We start from the raw sequence: 24,847 nt of genomic DNA, 5'->3' as shown, positions 1-24,847 counted from the left end.
GAATTAATAATTAGTGTCTTACAGCTGCCATAACAAATTACCATAACTTGGTGGCCTAAAACAACAGACATTTATTCTCTCACAGTTCTGGAGGCTTGAAGTCCGAAATCAAGATGTTGGCAGGACCATACTTCCCCTGAAGGCTTTTGCCTCTTCCTGGCTTCTTCCTGGCTTCTAATGGCTACCAGCAGTCTTTGGTGTTCCTTGCCCCTGTAGCTGCATCCTTCCCATCTCCGTCTTCATTGTCAGATCATCTTCTTTCTTGTGTGTGTTTGTGTTTCTAATTCTCTCTTTTTGTAAGGATACTAGTCAATGGATTTAAGGCTCACCCTTAAAGCCAGTATGATAGGATTTTAACTTTGTTATAGCTGCAAAGACCCTCTTTTCCAATAAGGTCACATTCACACCTTCTGGGTGGACATGAATTTTGGGAGAAGGCTATTCAACCCACTACAAATAGTCACTCTTACCTAAATTTTATAGGTGAGGAGATGAGGGCTAAGAGAGGCTAAGTAATTTGCCGAAGATGACATAGCTAGTGCAGATAATGTCTTACCTTATGGGTGTTTTGATTCTCTAGAGTCTAGTAAAGTACTAGGTGTATAAATACTCAATGTTTGTAGAATGAATGAATAAATTCTGCAATTCCTAGGTTGTAAGGATATCTGTTTATAGCATCAAGACAGCTATTGTCAGTTCTCTTCTCATTTTTGTGGAGTCCGGAAAATCTGGTTCCTACACTGAAGGAAACTTGTAGTCTGTTTCTCTAACTGCTTACTTGTTTTCCCCTTCCCAGGGAGAAGTTCACTTTTGCTCCCACAAGGCCATCCTCCATTCTTATTGAACAGCTTGCAGTGTGTGTTAGCAAAGGGGAACCGGTATTGCTGGTGGGAGAGACTGGGACTGGCAAAACCTCTACTGTCCAGTACTTGGCTCACATTACAGGTAACTTAGAGGAGAAACATTCTGCCCCCACACAATAAACATTTCACACTGTCTGCCTTTTTTTTTTCTTAAATAAAATGTCCAAAAAATACTGGAGTTTAAAAAGTGCCACCTCACCACTGCCTGGAAGTAACCACTGGAAATTTTTTCCTTGGAAGTAATGTAATTTTTTTCCCTTGGAAATAACTACTGTTACAGCCTAGCATTATCTTTTTCAGTTTATTTGTTTATCTGTTTTTAAGCTTATTTATTTACCTGGAAATAGAAAGCAAGAGCTGGGGTTGGGCAGAGAGAGAGCTAGAGAGAGAATCCCAAACAGGCTCCATGCTGTCAGTGCCTAGCCCAATGTGGGGCTTGATTCCACAACCATGAGATCATGACCTGAGCCAAAACCAAGAGTTGGACACTCAACTGACTAAGTCACTCAGGTGCCCCAACTGTTTCCAGTTCTCACCTATGGTCTGCAAATATATAAACATTTAAGTTTGGGTTTGTGTTGAAACAAATGGGATCACATTCTTATATATTGCATTTAGTTTATAAGCAAATTGGATATCTTTAAAAACAGAACTGCTTTACTCCTAATGGTTAAATAATATTACGTATTGGATGTTTATTTAATTCTAATTTATAGACATTTACTTATTGAAGGATTTTTTTGTTGTTTTCAGTTATCTGATGCTAGAGCAATAATACACAGTGAATCTTCTTGTGTATCTCTCTGGGTTAGGTGAAAATTTTGAATGGTTAAAATTCCTGAAATTAAAATAAGAGGAGCAGAGGAAATGTGCCCATGTCCACACATCTTTAAGGATCACACTGGATATAATCAGTCTTGAAATTTTCAGAGTGACCCTTTTGCCCTTTCTTTTTAAAAGGCCACCATTTGAGGGTTGTCAATATGAATCAACAAAGTGACACTGCAGACTTGCTTGGAGGGTAAGTTTGTTTTAAAATTATTTTCTGGTTATTTTGAGTTCACTGCTTGAGGGAGCAAATAGTGTTTTCTTATAAAGCTCAAAATTAGCCTTAGAAAAAGGTTCAAAGACTTGCACTCCTACCCCCCACCACAGTAGGTTATTTATTGGACTTTACTGAGGACCTGTTGGATATATAGATGTTTCTCTTAATTTTAAAGAATGCTTGAGATTCTTGCTCTCAAAGATCATGCTGGAATGGAGAGGGACAAAAAAACCAAGCATGTAATTAATATTTGTGTGTACTGACATTTATCTAAAGTGTATGCTCTAGAGTCGCACTGCCTTGGAGCTAGATTCTCTCCTGCAGTTCAATTATCTTTGAAACGTTAAGTAGCTCTCTACTTGGTTAAAGGTTGCTCATGGGATTCCACTGTGGTCATTAAAAGGCCCTTCTTCCCTGTTGGTGTTTTTGAATATGTTAGATTCGTGATCAGTTTTAGTTTGTGCCGAAGGCTGTAAAACTGATGGATGTTTTGGGCATACCTTAAGTTGAGTGATACTGGGATCTGTCCCATTAACTCTAAACAATTGCTTAAAAAAACCCTTAAAGGCATAAAGTAGAATTTATTGCCCTTTTTGCTCTTTATGGCATCTGCCAGAAAGCTTTTCATTTATCTCTTTTTTTGAGGGTCACATTACAGCAGTTTTTATTTTTACTCTTTCTTTGTCTTATAGCCCTCCCTGCTGTGGTGGGAGTGCTACTTTGGATTCCTGCTTCCTCCTTTTACTTATATTCTCTTCTATACATATCACTAGTTATGTACTTAATTAACACTTTTAAATATATATTCTGTCTTAAGATCCATTAGCTGAGATTTATCTTTCTTACTTTAATTCTTTCATTTTTTAATTTTTTCCCCAGTGATCTTTCTACCTTGTTTTTAGTTTACTTCTGTTAGTTCATTGACACTTAATCTCCTCTTTCCTTCATTGAGGTACTTGGCAATGTTTTTTTAGTGATATAATTTGTTTCTTAACTCGGTATATCTATACTACCATGTATTTCTTTCTATTTTGTATCTATATATGTCTTCAGGAATGTTCTGCTATTACATACTCCTAACACAAATAGCTAGTCTTACAATAACTGAACATGGACTAGGTCTATTTCTTCTAAGAATTTATAGTGTTATGTCACGTCACCCATTATAAGTAGTTTTTTTTTAATTAAAAATATTATTTTATTTTATTATTATTTTTTTAATTTACATCCAAATTAGCATATAGTGCAACAATGATTTCAGGAGTAGATTCCTTAATGCCCCTTACCCAATTAGCCCATCCCCCCCTCCCACAACCCCTCCAGTAACCCTCTGTTCTCCCTATTTAAGAGTCTTTTATGTTTTGTCCCCCTCCATTTTTATATTATTTTTGCTTCCCTTTCCTTATGTTCATCTGTTTTGTATCTTAAAGTCCTCATATGATATTTCTCTTTCTCTGACAAATTTCCTTAGCATAATACCTCTAGTTCCATCTATGTAGTTGCAAATGGCAAGATTTCATTCTTTTTGACTGCCGAGTAATACTCCATTTTGTGTGTGTGTGTGTGTGTGTGTGTGTGTGTGTGTGTGTGTGTGCGCGCGCGCACGCGCGCGCGCGCACACCACATCTTCTTCATTCATTCATCCATCGATGAACGTTTGGGTTCTTTCCATACTTGGCTATTGTTGATAGTGCTGCTATAAACATTGGGGTGCATGGGCCCCTTTGAAACAGCACACTTGTATCCCTTAGACAAATACCTAGTAGTGCAATTGTTGGGTCGTAGGGTAGTTCGATTTTTAATTTTTTGAGGAACCTCTACACTTTTCCAGAGTGGCTGCACCAGTTTGCATTCCCACCAGCAGTGCAAAAGAGATCCTCTTTCTCCACATCCTCGCCAACATCTGTTGTTGCCTGAGTTGTTAAATGTTAGCCATTCTTACAGGTGTGAGGTGGTATCTCGCTGTGGTTTTGATTTGTATTTCCCTGATGATGAGTGATGTTGAGCATTTTTTCATGTGTCAGTTGGCCATCTGGAAGTCTTCTTTGGAGAAGTGTCTATTCATGTCTTTTGCCCATTTTTTCACTGGATTATTTGTTTTTTGGGTGTTGAGTTTGATTAAGTTCTTTATAGATTTTGGATACTAACCCTTTATCTCATAATGTCATTTGTAAATATCTTCTCCCATTCCATCGGTTGCCTTTTTTTTTTTTAATTTTTTTAAACATGTATTTATTTTTTGAGAGACAGAGTATGAGCAGTAGAGGGGCAGAGAGAGAGGGAGTCACGGATTCAGAAGCAAGCTCCAGGCTCTGAGCTGTCAGCACAGAGCCCAACGCGAGGCTCAAACTCAAGAACCGCGAGATCATGACCTGAGCCGAAGTCACATGCTCAACCGATTCAGCCATCCAGGCACCCCCATCAGTTGCCTTTTAGTTTTGCTGATTGTCTCCTCCTCTGTGCAGAAGCTTTTTATTTTGATAAGGTCCCAATAGTTCATTTTTGCATTTGTTTCCCTTGCCTCCGGAGACATGTTGAGTAAGAAGTTGCTGCAGCCAAGGTCAGAGAGGTTTTTGTCTGCTTTCTCCTGGAGGATTTTGATGGTTTCCTGTCTTACATTGAGGTCTTTCATCCATTTTGAGTTTATTTTTGTATATGGTGTAAGAGGGTGGTCCAGGTTGATTCTTCTGCATGTCGCTGTGCAGTTTTCCCAGCACAACTTGCTGAAGAGACTGTCTTTATTTCATTGGATATTCTTTCCTGCTTTGTCAAAGATTAGTTGGCCATACATTTGTGGGTCCATTTCTGGGTTCTCTATTCTTTTCCATTGATCTGAGCGTCTGTTTTTGTGCCAGTACCATACTGTCTTGATGATTACAGCTTTGTAATATAGCTCGAAGCCCATGTTTTGCCCATTTTCAAATGAATTCTTACATGTAGTCTCAGTGTATGTTCTCCCAGGTGTCATGCTGGTTCCCATTGAGTATTTGTGTTACAATTCATTTTTTTCTTTTCTGAAGTGTATATATGTTGTCTCATTTTTTTCATCACTTGAAATATATTGACTTAACTGTTTCAGCCACTATGCTCCACTTTAAGTTAATTCTTATATGCACTCATGTTCCAGGCTCTGTTTGGAGTCCTTTATCTGTGTTAGCTCACATGGCCTTTTTAACAACCATGAGGCACAGATTCTTACCCCATTTTACACAACAGAGAACTGAGACACATAGGGATTAAGTACCTAGTACAAGGTAGTGGCTGGTTCATGTTTGAACCCAGGCAGTCTGTACTGAACCCAGGCAGCTGCCTCAGTTAGCTTTGGATTCCATTCGTACTATCATCTTTAAGACTAGCAACTTTATTTAAATAACATGTGTGTTTTGTTTAATTTCTCACTATTCCTAGTGTTCATCATCTTTTGTTTTGGTCCAGTGTATAGGTCTCTCATGTTTGCTTCTACTCTTAACTTCCCTACAGTCTCCTGCATTTAGTAGTTAACAGTCCTTTTAAGGTATAATCAGATTGCATTACTCTCTGTCTCAAATCCTTACACTGACTTCTCAGGCCATTTAGAGTATACTCCAAAGGCTTTTCTGGGTCTATAAGACCCTTCATAATCTAGCACTGGTACTTCTCTGACATAATTTCCTCCCTTCGGCTCTGCTGTTGAGCTCCAGCCACACACTTTCCTGTGTTGCACCTGGTTGCTTGCTGTTCTCTGTGTGGCATCCCTTGTGGTCCACAGATGTTTGGCTTAACTCCTTTCCTTGCTTGATTTGGGTTGCCTTGAAACTCATCTTTAACAAAGCCTTTCTGACTATCATTTAAATTACCAGTGCCTTCTCCACCCAGTCTCATTTATCTATAATCATAGCATTTAACTACTACTTGATATTTTATAGTAGATGTCTTTTTCTGTTCTTTTGTTAGATTGTAGGTGGGGGAGGACCTTGTGGGTCTTGTTTACTCAGTGCCTAACACCTAACAGGTACTCAGTAAATTTTTGTTGAATAAATGGAATTAAATAAATGTCTTTACTAATGTGTTAGTGCTTACTGGTAAGTGTACATGAGTTTGAAGTTCTCATATTTTTTCTCTCTGGAATCAGACTCTTTGATGGATGCTCAGTATCTGGGCATTGGTTTTGCTTATCTCATGGTTTCTCTCTCACAGTCCAATGAGTAAATAGTGTCCATGAGTTTTCTAATTGTGCTTGATTGTTGCGAAACATACTTGTTTTTGTTTTAGTTCTCAAATTATTTTTTGTGGAAATAAAAGTTATGTCATTGTATTTGAATTATAGTATTTAGTATCTTAGGGTATAGAAAATTGTATACCTGAGGTTTTCCAGGAACAATTAGTTGCTGCTTGAGCAACTTCTAGCTACAGCAGTGGTTCTCAACTGTTTATTATCACCTGTCACCTCCAGATATTACAATTAATATGAACTAATTTCCTAGCTCCCCAACAGAGAAGTGCTAAAGAATAAGAGAGAATCTAAATACTAAGAAATAAAATGTTGAGCTTTGGAGGGCCACAGACCATTGCAACATCTAAGGTTTTGTTGCTGTCCTCTCTCCCCTAGTTTTTCTCTTTGAGAGCAATTCTCTCCCCCATCAATTGAGAAGGCATGAACTGTGTTCACTTTTCTTAAGCTAACCAGTTTCAGATGTTGTATTTTCTTCTAAGATATTTTGAAAACTTTTTGGTCAATCTTGATAAAATTGGTTTATCATTGAGTCTTCTACGTGATGTTTATTTAAACATGTTAGTAAAATAAGTGACATGCCTTTCACTGCCCAACTAGGAATTTCGAATTATTTTCATAATACTGTTTTTACCTTCAGTGTAGACTCTTCACACATTTAGAATGAAGAAAATCGATTATAATTTAAAACTTTAACATAGATTGTTATGTTAATATAGAGAGAGTGAGTCTGAGCAGAGAAGAAGGGCAGAGGGAGAGGGAGAGAGAATCCCAAGTAGCCTCTACGCTTGGTGCAGAGCCCCACGTGGGGCTCAGTCCCATGACCCTGGGATTAGGACCTGAGCCAAAATCAAGACTTGGATGCTCAACTAACTGAGCCACCCAGGCACCCCTAAAGCTTTAACATAGATCTTTAAAGTATTTTGATATTATTTCTGATTTTGAGTAAATGAAATCTTGGACCTATTCCTATTTTCTAACACATGATTTCTAATCTCTAGTAGCTTCAGAAGTTTGGGAATTATATTTACCTTTTGTTTCAGTTACAAACCAGTGGACCATAAACTTATTTGGCTGCCCTTACGGGAGGCATTTGAAGAACTCTTTGCCCAGACATTTTCCAAGAAGCAAAACTTTACATTCTTAGGACACATTCAGACCTGTTACAGGCAGAAACGGTGGCATGATCTCCTCAGACTAATGCAGCATGTACACAAGTCGGCTGTCAACAAGGATGGAAAAGAAAGTGAAACTGGTAAGAACAGGACCCATACTGCTAGTGGGAGGCCATGAGGCTTTGGCTTAATTAACAGAATTGAAACCAGTGACCATAGGGTTAATGAACTAATAAGCACAGCTACAGACTAATAAACCAGGCTGCAATGTTTTCCTTTAAATATCCGTGCCTCTTCTCCTTCCGGGAGACAGATTTGAGGCTTGCTCTCCCGTCTCCTTGTCTCACTGCCTCTTTTTTTTTGTTTGGTTTTTAAGATTTTATTTTTAAGTAATCTCTACACCCAAAGTGGGGCTCAAACCTACAACCCTGAGATCAAGAGTTGTGTGCTGTATGACTGCCAGCCAGGCTCCCCTTGGCTGCCTCTCAAGTAAACCCTTTCCTTGCTACATAATCGACATCTTAAATGGCTTTGCTGTGTATTGGGCACATGAACTGGAGTTTAGTTACAAATTCGGTGAGCCAGGCAGGAGCTTTTTGCCAGTGGTTCATGAGCCCCCAGCCGACAACAACAATCTGGGGGAAAGTCTAAGCAGCTGCCTAGGCTCTTTTTCCTAAGGATGACACTCCCTGCCCTGACGGGGTGCTGCCAGCCCTCAGTGTTTAATTTAGCTCTCATGGGCAGGGAATGGTTTTTGGTTTGGGCAGATGTGTCTTGGTGAGGTCATTTCTTCCTTCCATTTGGTTTGGCTCTCTTAGCATCCTTCCCTTGCTTAATTAGAAAAGGTTGACTAGGAAGCCATTTGGTTCAGTTGGTGAAGCCCTGACTTTTAGGGAGGAACCAGTGCTCACAGAGGTACTCTGGGTTTCATTCATTTGGTTTGTTGTTGCTTTTTTGGGGATCTTTGGATAAAATCAGCTGCATTGTAATTGGAAAATGGGAAATGACAGTTTGATTCCTGAATGCAGCCTTTTGGGTTATATTCTTTAAAACTGAGCAGTGCTTAGTTATGAACCCATGAAAGGAAAAAGATTATCTTTTTTGCGACACTGCTTGGTCATAATATTCATTAGACTCCAGGTAATGATGACCAATTAATGAATCCATACGTTATAATACCATTTGCAGTTGGATTTGTTCTGTAAGATTTTGTTTGCATCTTTTTTGTATATTTATGTGTTCATGTATGTTGTAAATATGAGAAATTTTCTCCACCTTTGGATAGTATTGCTAAAATTAGTTTGTAAAGGAGTTATATATAAGTTGGTTTAAAGGCAAGTGCTTGTGGGGCACCTGGGTGGCTCAGTCGGTTGAACCTCTGACTTCAGCTCAGGTCATGATCTCACAGTTTGTGAGTTTGAACCCCATGTCGGGCTCTGTGCTGACAGCCTGGAGCCTGCTTCGGATTCTCTGTCTTCCTCTCTCTCTGCCCCTCCCCTGCTTGCATTCTCTCAAAAATAAATAAACATTAAAAAAAAATTAAAAAAAAGACAAGTGCTTGTAAGCTTTAGACATTCTAAAACTCAGAAACTAATGTAAGTTTTTCACATTTACGTGATCTGAAAAAATATTTGGTATTAAAGCTAATTTAAGGTTGTTGGTTTAAGGTTGTTTGTTTAATAGACGTATCTTTAGAATTAACAGCATTACTTTTATTCTGCTTTGATTTACTTAAGTCAAATAAGTTGATACAAAAAAAAATTTTTTAAATATATGTTTCTTGGGAGAATGACTTTCTTCTAAAGTTTAGATTGGCAATCTAAACATAACTATTAAGAAAAAAAGAAACGGATATAAATAAGATAAAAAAGTTTATAGGTTGGGGAGCCTGGGTGGTTCAATTGGTTAAGCACCTGACTTCAGCTCCAGTCATGATCTCTCGATTTATGAGTTCAAGCCCCCTGTTGGGCTCTGTGCTGACAGCTCAGAGCCTGGAGCCTACCAGAGATTCTGTGTCTCCCTCTCTGTCTGCCTCTGTCTCTCTCTCAAAAATGAATAAACATTAAAAAAAAAAGTTTATAGGTAAACTTTTAAGTAGTTTTCAAAATCTTTGGTCACCTATAAAGTTTTACAAAGTTAAATGATGGGTTAAGTATATTAATTAAGTATCTATATCATTTCCAGGTAAGAAAACATTAATTACTAAACATAGTTTTATCTGCTTTTGGCTTCCTGTTACAGAGAAACTAAAGATATTTGGGTTTATTAGTAAACATGTTTTATGGTACACCAAAATAAGGCATACATTTCTAAAAATTCTTCAGTGTAGTCATAAGTTTACCAATATAAAAAATGCCAACACAACAAACAGTTTACAATTAGTTACTACTTAGTTTTTACTAGAAACTTAAGATTTTTAAGAGTTAAGAATTCTAATACATATAATTAGAATTACTGGAAATGATAAGGGAAACAATTCATATATGCAAGGAAAGTGAGACTGGGTATGTAAAGAGGAAAAATGTAGGTCAAAATATGAATGTAAAAAGGAAAGTTGTAGAAGGTTTGTGAGAAGGGAATCTTTGGAAAGGAATTTTTGTGCATGGTAGTCACTAAGATTAATGATATTAGTTGTTTTTTTGTTTTTGTTTTTTTATTATTTTTTAATTTTATTTTTTATATTTTAAAATTTACATCCAAATTAGTTAGCATCTAGTGCAACAATGATTTCAGGAGTAGATTCCTTAGTGCCCCTTACCCATTTAGCCTATCCTGCCTCCCACAACCCCTCCAGTAACCCTCAGTTCTCCATGTTTATGAGTCTCTTCTGTTTTGTCCCCCTCCCTGTTTTTATACCATTTTTGTTTCCCTTCCCTTATGTTCATCTGTTTTGTCTCTTAGAGTCTTCATATGAGTTGAAGTCATATGATTTTTGTCTTTCTCTAATTTCACTTAGCATAATACCCTCCAGTTCCATCCACATAGTTGCAAATGGCAAGATTTCATTCTTTTTGATTGCCGAGTAATACTCCATTGTATATGTATACCACATCTTCTTTATCCATTCATCCACTGATGGACATTTGGGCTCTTTCCATACTTCGGCTATTGTTGATAGTGCTGCTATAAACATGGGGGTGCATGTGTCCCATCGAAACAGCACACCTGTACCCCGTGGATAAATGCCTAGCAGTGCAATTGCTGGGTCGTAGGGTAGTTCTATTTTTAGTTTTTTGAGGAACCTCCATACTGTGTTCCAGAGTGGTTGCACCAGCTTGCATTCCCATGTTTTTGTTTTTTTAAAGAGAGAGAGCGTGCACACGGGAGAAGGGGAGAGGGGCAGAGGGAGAGAGAGAAAATCCCAAGCAGGCTCCTCCCTTAGCATGGAGCCTGACACAGGGCTTGGTCCCATGTCCCTGGGATCATGAACTGAACCAGAAAAAAATCAAGAGTTGGATGCTCAACCTACTGAGCCACCCAGGAGCCCCAAGATTATGGATATTAGTATGTAAAGTTTATTAGGGAGTGGTCTACACCTGGGTAACAGAAGGGGGTAAGAGAGCAAGATTAAGCAGAAATTGAGCAGTGACACACTATCAACAGAAGCCATAGCTGATTCTCTGAGGAGTTCTAAAAGTTGGATTTTCTTGAGAACCATCCTAAATTGGGGCTGGACTTCTATAATAGTCATTGGATGTGACCACCTGGGAAGAGGGCATGCCCTTGGCAAAGCAGTTGTCTTCAGTCAAGGCAGTCCCTGATGGCATCTGAGAGTTGAGGACTGAGAACCTTTCATTTCTTTTTTTTTTTTTTTTTTTTTTTTTTTTGAGAGAGAGCCAGAGCAAGAGCGTGAGCACAAGTAGGGGGAGGGGCAGAGATGGGGTGGGGGAGGGGAAGGGAGGGAGGAAGGGGAGAGAGAGAGAGAAAGAGAGAAAGAAAGAGAATATGAATCTTAATCAGGCTCCATACCCAGCACAGAATCCATCAAGGGGCTCAATCTCAAGATCATGACCTGAGCTGGATGGTCAGCCAACTGAGCCCCCCCAGGCGCCCCAAAAGCCCTTCATTTCTGATGGAGATTCTGGTTAGCACGTCACCGCACGTGCCACAAGAGATCAGATCTGTGCAGTGCCCTAGATGTCCTTGTCCCAATAACTATATATCAACATTGGAGATGACAGGGAGAAAAAAAGGAGGGACTGCATACATTTTTAAAGAATTCATCTTGTTGGAAGAGTACGTTTTAATACAGGAAGTATACTGGTATAAAACTGGAATTAGGTTTTTCTGTTAAAATGACAGTTTCCTTCGGTTATTGGCCTAATAAGAAATTATAAACAAAGTTTTTCTTTATCATTAATGTAACCTGCTTAGAAAAACAAAGTTTCTATGTTTTGTCTCTGTTAGATCCTTGATTATTTAAGAAAAGACTTCAGTGTTGCTAACAAATCTGTAACCTTCTGTATTTGCCTTTAGAATCTCTTATTGCTGCCTTGGCTAAATAGATAACTAAATACTAAATTTTGTAATGATTTGTAATCCTGTTGTGGCATATGCTTTAAAAATTTCTCATATTTCTGACAGACTTCCCAAAATTCAGCTTCTAAATGAAGTCTTTTTTTTACCAACTAGGCTTATTTGGTATATCAAATCACATGGGAAGCATTGTCAAATAAGTGATGATAAACCTTCTGAGGTTATAAGATTTTATTATGTCATCACTTGTAATTCTAATTATTGAAATGCTGACAAATTTCCTTGTCAACTGCATTATAATGAAGTCCCATCATATTTTTAACCGTGGCCATTTTGTAATCTTTTGTCATTTATAGTTACTATTTTACTCTGATGATCTTGCAAATACCTTTCACCTTTAATGCAATGCAAGGAAAGAACTTTTGACAAATACAGTTTTCTCATATCTTTAAGATCATAAAACTGAACTAGGTATAAATTTCTGGAACTAATGAAAAAACTGGATTCAAGCAGAGTAACATGGGACTGAAAGAATTAAGAAAAATGGTTTCATTTTTTATGACTTTTGTTTGAAACATTGCTGGCTCTTTAATGTTCGCCCTTCCAGATTTAAGGAAAGTTTTTCTCTTAAGCTGTGACCTGCAGAAATTTAATACAGTATTCCTTTTTAAACAAATACGAAACATTCATTTTTTTCCCCTACCTGATTCCTCCAGAATTCAAAAATTCTCAGTGAATATTCTTATATTTTCATGGCAGTTATTATTATTAGCATAAGTTCTCTAAGAATCTGTTCTATTTGTAACAGAACACCACTGGAAACATTGGTTATATTACCAAGGCTCTGACTGGAATGTCCTATTTGAGTGTAAAATGCATAGACTCAAATGTGACCACATAGCTTTAAGGATCTAGGTTGACTATGGAGCTCATAAAGCCCCTTAGGAATACCAACTTGATACCTTGCTTATAGTGTTTCTAGCAGCCTTATCAGGCCTAGCTTTGAGAGCCCACCTGCAGGACTGCCTCCTGAGCTAAGACAACTGTTGAACAGAACTAACCTATTAAGACTAAGACTGGTTTATAACACCTGGAGTAGACCTCATATCTAGGGTCAGAACAGTTAAACTCAGGCCAAGAAGAAACAATATTGAATTGTGAGGTTTTTCTAACAAAACAAAAACTTGTCAAAAGTGGAGAATGTTAATTTTTTTTAATGTTTATTTATTGGGGGGAGGGGGCAACGTATAGAGAATGCAGAGCCTAACACGGGGCTCGAACTCATGAACCATGAGATTATTACCTGAGCCGAAGTTGGACACTTAACAACTGAGCTACCCAGGCGCCCCAAGAATGTTAATTTGTAATGGTATACAAGGACTTTGACTATACTGTGGTAACCCATCAACAAAGCTGAAGCCCTTTCCTTAGTACATGCCCATGGGGCTAGTTGGAAGGGAAGGGGACTTTTGACCTTGGAGAAAACAAGACAAAAAACAGAAGAGCCAGAATCACCCAAACCTTGGATGACACACCTTGAGCACAGATTTCACCCACCATCTTTGGAACAAAATTTTGCTAACTATTCTTGTGAGCCCCAACAGATCTTAAGGTATTTTTCAGGAGACGGACTAACAGATGAGTGTGATTACTTCGGGTTACTGGTTTTGCTATTTTGCTGAATACTTTATAGCAGTTTGAATCCATAAGCAATAAAGGCTAGACACCAGGTGAAGGTTTTTGCACATGCTTGGAATGCCACTGTAAGAACAGCTGTGTCTCTAATAGAGGAAAAGATAGTGGCCAGATTTCCTGCTTTTTTACTGCATAAGGATCTGAATATGGACATGCAGAAAAATAGACCAGATGGGTGTACCCACATGGTGGCCCCTGGAGCTGATTGAACCCACCTGGTGAGAGTGGGAGATGCTGTGTTAGCCCTCCAGGATCCACCTGCTACATTATAAGAATATTCTTCTCCACAGTTAAATATTTCCTGAATTCACCTGCTTACTGTGTCATTGGTGTCACAGGCCAACCCCTACCATAAAGTAATGCCAGTTGACTTTGAGGAAACACCAAGACTTCAATCAGGCGGCTGGCTTTTAAAGGAATGAGGAGATTCAATAGAATTCATTCAATTGTGTTTGAGACTGGTTCCAACACCAGTGAGAAATTCACCTAACATCAGAGCCTCAGAGCATTGCTATGAAAGAATTGGTTGGTGATAATGCAGTTGTCAGCCACAGCAAAAAAATGGGATGTAGTGATAAGAAAGAGCATTGGAGATGCAGTTCTTCCCCAAATTGTAAAGCCCCTTATTCTTGATGAAGTTTATTTGCTGCATGATGAAGATAAGGACTTTAGCTGTGCCTGGTAGTTTGTCTGGTTGCTCAAGATGTCAGCTTTCCGATGTTGCTTCAAAACAACCAAAGAAGACACTACTAGTTTGTTCAAGCAGAATGTACAGGTTAAGCTAAGTACCAGGGAATATTACCAAGAAATCACGAAGTTGTTTGATTCCTCAAACCGTGAAACTGCACCCTGTTTCAGCAGGAAGTAGCAAGAGCTGTCATCATCCCAGTTGCTTCAGGAATAAAGCATGATCAAAAGACAATGGGGATTGAAACTGGTAACCAAAGCGTTAATGGAACTAATGATAAGTGCAGCTGCAGACTAATAACCACAGATGCAACTTTTTACCCACATCTGTTTTCGTTTGCCTTTAAATATCCCTGACTCTTCAGGCTTGCGTATTTGAGGCTTGCTTTCCTGAGTCTCCTCATTTGGCTGCCTCTTAAATGCATCCTTGCTCTCTGTTTGGCTTTGCTGCATGTCAGGCAGACAAACTTGGGTTCAGTTATAGAATTAGGAGAGGAGTTTGGGGAAGAATGAAGCAATACAAATTGGAGCTTTCTGGGACTTAGGGGCAAAGATGACTAATTCTGAAGTATTGCTGTTCCTGTGATTCTAGGCAAGATTTCCATAAAAACATGGTTGGTGATGTTGATGTACCAGTACCACTTACTGGTCACTCAATCTTATTTCCTTAGAAAATAAGTTCTTCAAAAAGCTAAGTTCTATAGCCAAAGGGGTTTTGGTAGCTTAGTTGTCTTCTATGTGCTTTCTTATCCCTAAAATGGGAGTAAGAGTACCTACTTGAAAGGATAGTTGTGAAGGGTAAAAAAATTAACTAATATACACATGCATATATAAATGACCTGATTAGTATAGTTGCTGGTACATAGCATTATATAAGTGTTAGGACTTATTTTTTAGTATGTCTAAGATGTTTGATTTTTGTATGAGTTTTGTGTGTGTGTAGGTTAAATGTATTACAACTCAAAATGTGTGTTAAATTCTTGTCTTTATTCTTTTCTAGGGTTACTCCTAAAAGAGAAATGGGAAGCATTTGGTCTTAGACTCAGCCATGCTCAGCAACAGATGAAAATGACTGAAAATGCCCTCTTGTTTGCATTCGTAGAGGTATTTTGCTTTGGCTGGCTATCTAGGTTAAGGGAATGTTGATTTGATGCAAAATGCAAGTTTAGGCAGGCTACTATTACTGTTGATGTTTTTAGTGCTTGCTGTTTAAAATTTAATAAATACTAATATTTTGTGGGGAGGATTTCTGAAAAATGTCCTTTATGGAAATTGTAAGGTCTTGATAATCACCATTATTTTTTTAAAATTTTTTTTAATTTTTACATTTATTTATTTATGTTTGAGAGACAGAGAGAGACAGAGCACAAGTGGGGGATGGGCAGAGAGAGGAGACACAGAATCCAAATTAGTCTCCAGGCTCTGAGCTGTCAGCACAGAGCCTGACACAGGGCTCGAACTCACAAATTGCGAGATCATGATCTCAGCTGAAGTCAGACGCTCAACCAACTGAGCCACCCAGGCGCCCCAGCACCATTATTTTTAAAGTTGCAGTTGAGGATAACTAGTGAAGTCTGTTTCATGGCGGGGGCCGTGGCCGGGAGATTTGAGTGTGTTCTCTTTAGGCCTTACTTTCTATTCTAGTAAATGGATAGCTCTATTGTTTTCTGTCCTGTGACCTGTGGGAAAGATCATCTTAATTAAATTTTCATGATGGAAGCTTATTAAATTCTTTTGTGGCATAATTGACTATGCCCTGAGAAAGGTAGGAATCTTATTTGAGATGGTGTTCTGGTGAGAGAGCAAGATCATTCAGTCATATGTGCATCAGTATGGGAAATTTGGTCGTCATTGCTTAATCTTAGTAGGATTTATTTCTAAAATCACCCATTAGGATGTCAAGTGCTTTCAAAATAGGGTTTATACCTGGGAATGCAAGCTGGTACAGCCACTCTGGAAAACAGTATGGAGGTTCCTCAAAAAATGAAAACTATAGCTACCCTATGACCCAGCAATTGCACTACTAGGCATTTATCCAAGGGATACAGGTGTGCTGTTTCGAAGGGACACATGCACCCCCGTGTTTATAGCAGCACTATCAACAATAGCCGAAGTATGGAAAGAGCCCAAATGTCCATCGGTGGATGAATGGATAAAGAAGGTGTGGTGTGTGTGTGTGTGTGTGTGTGTGTGTGTGTGTGTGTGTATACACACACACACACATATATGTATACACACACACACACACACACACACACACAAAATGGAGTATTACTCGGCCATCAAAAAGAATGAAATCTTGGCCATTTGCAGCTATGTGGATAGAACTGGAGGGTATTATGCTAAGTGAAATTAGTCAGAGAAAGACAAAAATCATATGACTTCACTCATATGAAGACTTTAAGAGACAAAACAGATGAACATAAGGGAAGGGAAACAAAAATAATATAAAAACAGGGAGGGGTACAAAACAGAAGAGACTCATAAATATGGAGAACAAACCGAGGGTTACTGGAGGGGTTGTGGGAGGCGAGATGGGCTAAATGGGTAAGGGGCACTAAGGAATCTACTCCTGAAATCATTGTTGCACTAGATGCTAACTAATTTGGATGTAAAATTTAAAAGATAAAAAAGAAAAGAAAATAAATAAATAAATGAAAAAAAAAAAGGGTTTATACCTAATTTATTATTTTGGCATTACAATAGAGTTCAATACATTTGTTCTGTTTTATTGTTTTCAATTAAATTTATTGAAGATTCTGTCAGGATCATCATGAAAGCAAAAGTACAAAGCCATTTAATAATAAAACAATCCAATTTTTGATGTTCTGTCACCTGAGTAGATTTTAATATTTATCTTTCAGTGTTCTTGGAAGTAGAACTTGAAAAGATAACTCAGTAAAGATGAGAAAGATTTATTTTGATATTCTTCAACAAATGTGAAAGGCTATGTGTTAACAACCACTGTACCTTCTTGATTTAGTCATTTATTTCATCTTTGCATACTCGTCAGTATACTGGCCCTGTATTTATTTTGGGTGCTTTTAATAACCATTTGGGCACCTATAAACATCTGAATACATTATAAGTTACCAGTTACCTTACCATGTATCTCCTGAGATGATTTACTTTGTTGGATCTCTCTGTTAGGCTCAAAGATATTCCCTTGACCCTTTTGGACATTTAAAAAAGGTTGTTTTGGCCTTAGCTCTGACAACAAGCTGGCAGCCATTGGGCCTTTAGGGTGAAAGCTCATCAAGTACAAGAGGTTTGCCCTTGCCTCTTATTTCTAATCCTGCTTGTATAACTGCTCTTGGTGAGTGTATCTTTATTTGAAATGGATTTTTAACATTTTACTTTATCTTTTTTTAGGGTACACTAGCTCAAGCTGTAAAGAAAGGAGAGTGGATCTTATTGGATGAGATTAATCTGGCTGCTCCGGAAACATTAGAATGTCTCAGTGGTTTACTCGAAGGCTCCTCTGGCTCACTGGTGTTGCTAGATCGAGGAGATACAGGTAGCACTTGATCCCTTTGGGGTTTGATTTGGCACCAGGCCTTGTGTCCTCTTTAGAGTAAGATTCTTTTGGTTAGGTGTGTTACATAGGTCTCCCAGTGTTCATTCCATAGTACTAATTTTCTGCCAAGTTAGGTAGCATGGGGAATGCAAAGAATAAGATAATTTGTCAAGTTACTTGGGTAGTAGGTAATAGATGTGCATACTCAGTGACAAAATATCTGCTGTTCAATATAATGAACAATGATACCTTAAAAGATGGTGGAATGGCAGCAGAAGATTAAGGGGTATATAGGCCTGGAAACTGTTCAGTGGGGTTTCAGAAAAAGCAAGGATGGTTTAAGCAGCCAGCAGTAACAGTCTGAGGCAGGGTGTCTTGGCCTTAAGTTTTGGGGCGTTAGATAGTCTTCCTCTGTGGACCTAAGGCTGATGACTTGATGTTACCAGTAGAGAATTTATAATTTTCTCTTAACAGAACCACTGGTTCGTCATCCCGACTTCCGTTTATTTGCCTGTATGAACCCAGCAACAGATGTGGGCAAAAGGAATCTTCCACCAGGTATAAGAAACAGGTGAGGAGACATGGACTGGTTCCTGGGGATGGATGGATGGATGGATGGATGGATGGATGGATGGACGGACGGATGGATTTATTTATTTATTTATTTAGTTAGTTAGTTAGTTCTCTTTGTTTATTGATTGGTAACACTAACACAACCAAACCTCATAAAAATGCTTGAAATTTCTTGATCTCTGATAAGCGGAATCCTTCCTTATGTGTCATATTCCTCTACTTTCTCCAGATGGTAGGAATACAGAGGACTCCAAAACACTAGAGAATTTTTCCTTTAGGTTGTTAGTATGACACATAATGGATCATGGATATTGTTGAAAACAAAATTTTTTCCTCCTTCAAATATCTTTGTAGTTACCAGAGAAATTTCACATACTGATAAATGTTTAAGTGTATTTTAGGAATGGAATCCCTTTGGACGAGACCAGTGATTTGTAAAAAGCCTTTTAAGTTTCAGTTTTCATCATTAAGCACTGACTGACACCAACAAGGTACTTAGTTGTTGGTATCTTATATATGTAGCATTTGGGAAAAGGTGAATGATCTAATTTTGTTGGTGATCTTTTGTTGAATTTCGTGTTTTAAAATGGTGTTAAAATTTTATTAGATTCTTCCCTCCATTATATGAGTAATAAAACCTTCTTAGGAAAATGTTATAAACTTCATTATGTATTTTCCTTTGCTCCTACAATTTTATCATTTTTTCCCCATGATTTTATTTTATTTTATTTTTTTTTTTTTTAAATTTTTTTTTCCAACGTTTTTTATTTATTTTTGGGACAGAGAGAGACAGAGCATGAACGGGGGAGGGGCAGAGAGAGAGAGGGAGACACAGAATCGGAAACAGGCTCCAGGCTCCGAGCCATCAGCCCAGCGCCTGACGCGGGGCTCAGAGCCTGACGCGGGGCGCGAACTCACGGACCGTGAGATCGTGACCTGGCTGAAGTCGGACGCTTAACCGACTGCGCCACCCAGGCGCCCCCATGATTTTATTTTTGATGGTGATGTTGATACTGTTCTGTTGTTGTTGCAGCGTGTATGTTTTATTACATGTAGTTAGAATCAAAAACACCTCTGAAAATGAGGACAGATGTCTTACTTTTGTAACTCTTGTAAGGACTGTACATGAAAAACTTCATTACATGCAAATAAATTTTTGGCAACATTTATCTTTCATTTCATTATGGTCCATATGTATCTACATGAAAGGCTTTTATTATTTAAAAAAAATTTTTTTTTCAATATATGAAATATATTGTCAAATTGGTTTCCATACAACACCCAGTGCTCATCCCAAAAGGTGCCCTCCTCAATACCCACCCCCCACCCTCCCCTCCCTCCCACCCCCCATCAACTCAGTTTGTTCTCAGTTTTTAACAGTCTCTTATGCTTTGGCTCTCTCCCACTCTAACCTCTTTTTTTTTTTTTTTTTTTTTTTTTCCCCTTCCCCTCCCCCATGGGTTTCTGTTAAGTTTCTCAGGATCCACACAAGAGTGAAAACATATGGTATCTGTCTTCTCTGTATGGCTTATTTCACTTAGCATCACACTCTCCAGTTCCATCCACGTTGCTACAAAGGGCCATATTTCGTTCTTTCTCATACATGAAAGGCTTTTATAGTTTATACTGTAAAAAGTTCAAATGAGTTTACATAACTTCTTGTGTTTTCTATTTTTTTATTGTCAAAATAGTTGTATTCCTCAAAATTTTAATTCTGTAATAATAATTGTCTTCCAGGTTCACAGAACTTTATGTAGAAGAATTGGAAAGTAAAGAAGATTTACAGATTCTTATTGTGGATTATCTGAAAGGACTGAGTGTGAATAAGATCACAGTGCAAGGAATTATCAAGTAGGTTCACTTTGGTTTCTCTTGATAAACTTTTCCCCTGAACAAACAATGTATGCCTCATGCATCTATATTTATTATTTCTTTTTTGCTAGAGAAGGATTATCATTAAGGTTTCTGTTTTAAAGTAGGGACCTTATGATCTCCTTTGGATTTTCCTAATGAAGCTACATTGACAAGCTTAAGAATCACCACGTATGAGAATATTTAAGTAATTGGATAATGCTCTCCTAATTACTTTTGTATTCATAGCTAAGAGTTTGCATCCGTGGAAGATGTAAATGGCTTCTCTTTTGATCTGTCTTGATGAAATCTTAATTTTTGCAGTTTGCATACTACTTATGTGGGATATAGGGGGGAAAAGGTTGGTAAAATAAGGGATTCAGGTTTAGAATTAATTGAGGCTTAACTGAAAAACATATAGACTGGCCATGTGGCTTGGTGCTTTCTTGATTCTTTTTTGTTTTTCTGTTTTTGTTTTTTATGCCTTGTGGATAGGGCATAATCTTTTATATCAGATAACTGGATTCTCATACAGGCTGTGTCAGAAACGAATTCTTTCGTCCTGGGCATGTCACTTAGTTAATTTTGTCTGTTGTCTAGATAGAAATACACACTATGTAAGTTGGTTTTGTTTTGTTTTGTTTTTAATTTATAGGGAGGGAGGGAGAGAGGGCGAGTAGGGGAGGGGAGCGGAGGGAGAGAGAATCTTAAGCGGGCTCCATCCTCAGTGCCTAGCCCAATGAGGGACTTGATCCCACGATGTTGGGGTCATGACCTGAGCTGAAATCAACTTGGATGCTCAAACAACTGAGCTGCCCAGGTGCCCCCTGTGTAAAGTTTTGAAATAGGATCATATTAATGTTTTACTTTGCATTTTGTGGTTTGTTCCTTATTTTTTATACAAATAATTACTGAGTTGCCCAGGTACTAGGGATACAGCTATAAATAAGAGACAGAATCCTGGTTCTCCTCATAGACCTTTTAATTCAAGAGGTGAAGGTAACCAATAAATAAGGAGATACATACTGTAATTTTAGGTTGTGTTAAGTGAATAAAAATAACACCACAAAATGGGGATTACAACATACAGGCTTAGAGCCCTATTTTAAATAGGTTAGTTAAGGAGGCATTTATGAAAATGCTTTGAAATGGTTTACCAATACCACGTTCTAAAATTGGAACACTTGGGGCGCCTGGGTGGCACAGTCGGTTAAGCGTCCGACTTCAGCCAGGTCACGATCTCGCGGTGCGTGAGTTCGAGCCCCATGTCGGGCTCTGGGCTGATGGCTCGGAGCCTGGAGCCTGTTTCTGATTCTGTGTCTCCCTCTCTCTCTGCCCCTCCCCCGTTCATGCTCTGTCTCTCTCTGTCCCAAAAATAAATTAAAAAAAAAAAAAGTTGGAAAAAAAAAAAAAAAGACTTTGGACAGGAGTATAAATATGTGTGGTTAAAATTCAAAAGTGGAGATAAAACAGGCTAGATAAAGCAGAGGCTCTTGTAAAATGCTAATAGTACGAGTAGTAAGTAGCCACTTTCTCCACAAAAAAGAATATATAGCTAAATTGCAAAGAGGCAAGCCAGATCCCATTTGGGCAAGCACTTGGATTTCATCTGTGACACACATTTGGTTACTCTTGGTCTTGTGTAGCTGATCATCAGTTTCATGAAATTTTAAATTTCTTGCATTTCATGTTTCAGTCTGAAACTTCTTCCATCTTGGCATCTTCTGGACCCCTAAAGCCTATGGCAATGATAACAGTAACAGTCACCTTATATTCATGCTTTTTAAATTTTGTCATTATTGATTATGGCCACATCTATGACCTTTCAGAACACCATGAGTTTTCTCTGTGCTTATCCATCACTATTATCGCTTACATAAGAACTTTATTTCCCCATTGTATTAGAGCTAACTCTGAAACATTATGTTTGGACTCTATATATTCTTGGTAAAGGCCTCTCCTGTCTCTCTTTTTGTTAAGAATCCAATGTTTCTCACCTCTCCTCTTTTCATCCTAAAGGAAATTGATAGATCCTTTTTTTGAAAGAGTCTGTGAGTGTGTGAAAAATAGATTTAAAAGAGAATGTGAGAGGTTTTGGTGAATGCTCTAGCAAGTTGTATGCAAGCTTAACCATCTAATTCTGGGAAAATGGCTTTGGGCCTTATGTAGAAAAATTGGAATAACAGCAAAATAGTGAATGCTAATCAATTAATAAGTCACCTGAACTCTGTCCTTTTTGTAGCTTGTACACAGCTCTACGGAAAGACTCTGGGACAAAATTAGTGGATGGAACTGGCCATAGACCTCACTACAGCCTTCGGACTCTTTGCAGGGCCCTGCGATTTGCAGCCTCCAATCCGTGTAGCAACATCCAGCGCTCACTCTATGAGGTCTTTCTAAAGTCTGTGTTTTTTGTATGGGAGCTTGGCAGATGGGCTCACCGTCAGAAGGGAGGGAGTGATTATGTGTCTGCCAGGTTTGCCTGTGTTTTCCATTTAGTCAGATAAGCCCAGAACATTTCATACCAGCACTACCCTGACCTTCTTCTACCATCCTGTCACATTTAAAAGTTGTTCAGCATGGGGCGCCTGGGTGGCTCAGTCGGTCGAGTGTCCGACTTCAGCTCAGGTCATGATCTCACGGTCTGTGAGTGTGAGCGCTACGTCGGGTTCTGTGCTGACAGCTCAGAACCCGGAGCCTGCTTCAGATTCTGTGTCTCCCTGCCTCTTTGCCCCTCCCCGGCTCGTGCTCGCTTGCGCACGCTGTCTCTCTCTCTCTCTGTCAAAAATAAACATTAAAAAAATAAATAAAAGTTGTTCAGCAGAGGGGGATGGGGGGATTGCATGCCTGAGTGGCTCAGTCAGTTAAGCATTTAACTCTTGATTTTGGCTCTGCACTGGGTGTGAGGCCTGCTTAGTATTCTCTCTCCCTTTTCCTCTGCCCCTTCCATTCTCATTCTCTCTCTCTCTCTGTCTCTCTTTCTCTTTCCCCCCACTCTCTCCCTCTCTCCCTTCCCCTTCTCTCCCTCTCTGCCCCTCCTTCCCTCCCTCCCTCAAGGAAAAAAAAAAATAGTTCTGGGAACCAGTGCCATCTAAGAAGGTTGAATTTTGTTCCCGAAATATGTTGGCCTGTTACTGCAGAAGGGTAATTAGTTTTATGCATATTTGTTTGTTCTTTTTTTTCCCTAGGGCTTTTGTTTGGGTTTCTTAACACAGCTTGATAGGGCATCACATCCAGTAGTTCAGAAGCTCATTTGTCAACACCTTATCTCTGGCAGTGTAAAAAGTCTGCTGAAGCAGGTATGTTTTTTGATGTTTTTGACTTGTTTAATGTAAATGAATGGCTGAATTATCAACTTTTCAGCTTTTTTTTTTTTTGCAGAAGTAATCTGTTGCAAAAGATTTAAATATTAGAGGGTGTCTTAGATGGTGCAAATTCCCAATAATCCTACTCCTACTAGAGATTTAAGCCTTATAGTCATTTCCACCTAAATTATGTATGTTTTTATTTTCTTATATATTCACATTCTGACTGTGTGTATAGATTTACCAAGGCAAATTCTTTCTTGTTTTTATTTTAATTTCTATTTAACCTACAGTGTTCTATTAGTTTCAGGTGTACAATATAGTGATTCAAAAATTCTATACATTATTCGGTGTTCATCACAGTGAATTTTCTTTTAATCCCTTCATCTGTTTTACCCATCCACACTCCCGCTTCCCCTCTGGTAATCATCAGTTTGTTCTCTATAGTTAAGAGTCTGTTTTTTGGTTTGTCTTTTTGTTGTTTTTTGTTTGTTTCTTCAGACTCATATGAGTGAAATCATATGGCATTTGTCTTTCTGACTTACTCCACTTAGAGTCAAATTCTAATACACATACCTAATATAAATGATTTTAAAAGGATCATCTTGGGGCACCTGGGTGGCTCAGTTGGTTAAGTGCCCAGCTGTTGATATCAGCTCAGGTTGTGATCTGAGTCATGAGATTGAGCCCCGCATAGAGCACTACACTGAGCATGGAGCCTGCTTAGGGTTCTTTCTCTGTCCTCTATCTGCCCCTCCCCCACTTATTCTTTCTTTCTCTGTTTCAAAATAAATAAATGAAATTTAACAAAAATTAAAAAGGACCATCTCATAAGACTGTTCTGTAGCTTCTTTTCTTAGCCTAACTGTATACTGGATATAGTTTTGTTTCTGTACCCGAGATCACTGTGACATGGTTTCTAAAGGTTACATAGTATTTTGTTGCTTGTACCATAATTTGTGTACACACTTCACATCTGATTGATGGTTGGGCTACCCCCCCCATTAAACACAGTAACTGGGTTGCCTGTGTCACTCAGTTGGTTGAGTGCCCAACTCTTGATTTCGGCTCAGGTTATGATCTCAGGGTCATGGGATCGAGCCCTGTGCTGAGCATGGAGCCTGTTTGGGTTTCTCCCTCCCCCAACTCCTCCCTTTCACTAGCCCCTCCCCCATTTGTGCACATTCTCTCTCTCATGTTCTCTCTAAAATAAAAAATTTCTAAATTAAAATGCAACTATTTCAGTTTGACAAAGGAAATTATAGGATAACATAGGACTGAAAGATGCAGAGTAAGTTTACCAAATAAATGCTTTTTTATGTTGATTCATTCCTTTGTAGGAAGAAAGAGCCTTAGGGACTTAGGACTACTTTAGATTCAATATATTTTCCTCTTTAAAAATTATACAAATGGGGCGCCTGCATGGCTCAGTTAAGCGTCCAACTCTTGATTGCGGCTCAGGTCATGATCTCATGGTTTGGTTCATGAGATCAAGCCCCATGTTGGGGCT

The 24,847-nt window shown here is 38.5% G+C and overlaps 1 protein-coding gene across 1 annotated transcript in view; it reads left to right on the top strand.

Annotated features, from left to right (window-relative positions):
• Positions 1-24,847, top strand: part of MDN1 (midasin AAA ATPase 1) — a 174,336-nt gene that overhangs the window by 38,438 nt on the left and 111,051 nt on the right. The window contains exons 14-22 of the mRNA XM_078447133.2: positions 797-945; positions 1,824-1,884; positions 7,162-7,373; positions 15,092-15,195; positions 17,464-17,608; positions 18,083-18,179; positions 19,919-20,032; positions 22,275-22,422; positions 23,221-23,331. Of these exons, the coding sequence (XP_078303259.2) occupies positions 797-945; positions 1,824-1,884; positions 7,162-7,373; positions 15,092-15,195; positions 17,464-17,608; positions 18,083-18,179; positions 19,919-20,032; positions 22,275-22,422; positions 23,221-23,331 (1,141 nt within the window). The remainder of the gene's footprint in view (positions 1-796; positions 946-1,823; positions 1,885-7,161; positions 7,374-15,091; positions 15,196-17,463; positions 17,609-18,082; positions 18,180-19,918; positions 20,033-22,274; positions 22,423-23,220; positions 23,332-24,847) is intronic.

Source organism: Panthera onca, chromosome B2 (genome assembly GCF_046562875.1).
Source record: "Panthera onca isolate mPanOnc1 chromosome B2, mPanOnc1 haplotype 2, whole genome shotgun sequence".
NCBI classification, from domain to species: Eukaryota; Metazoa; Chordata; class Mammalia; order Carnivora; family Felidae; genus Panthera; species Panthera onca.
The sequence above is the reverse complement of the archived record's forward strand: the minus strand, read 5'-3'. Positions and strand labels throughout refer to the sequence as shown.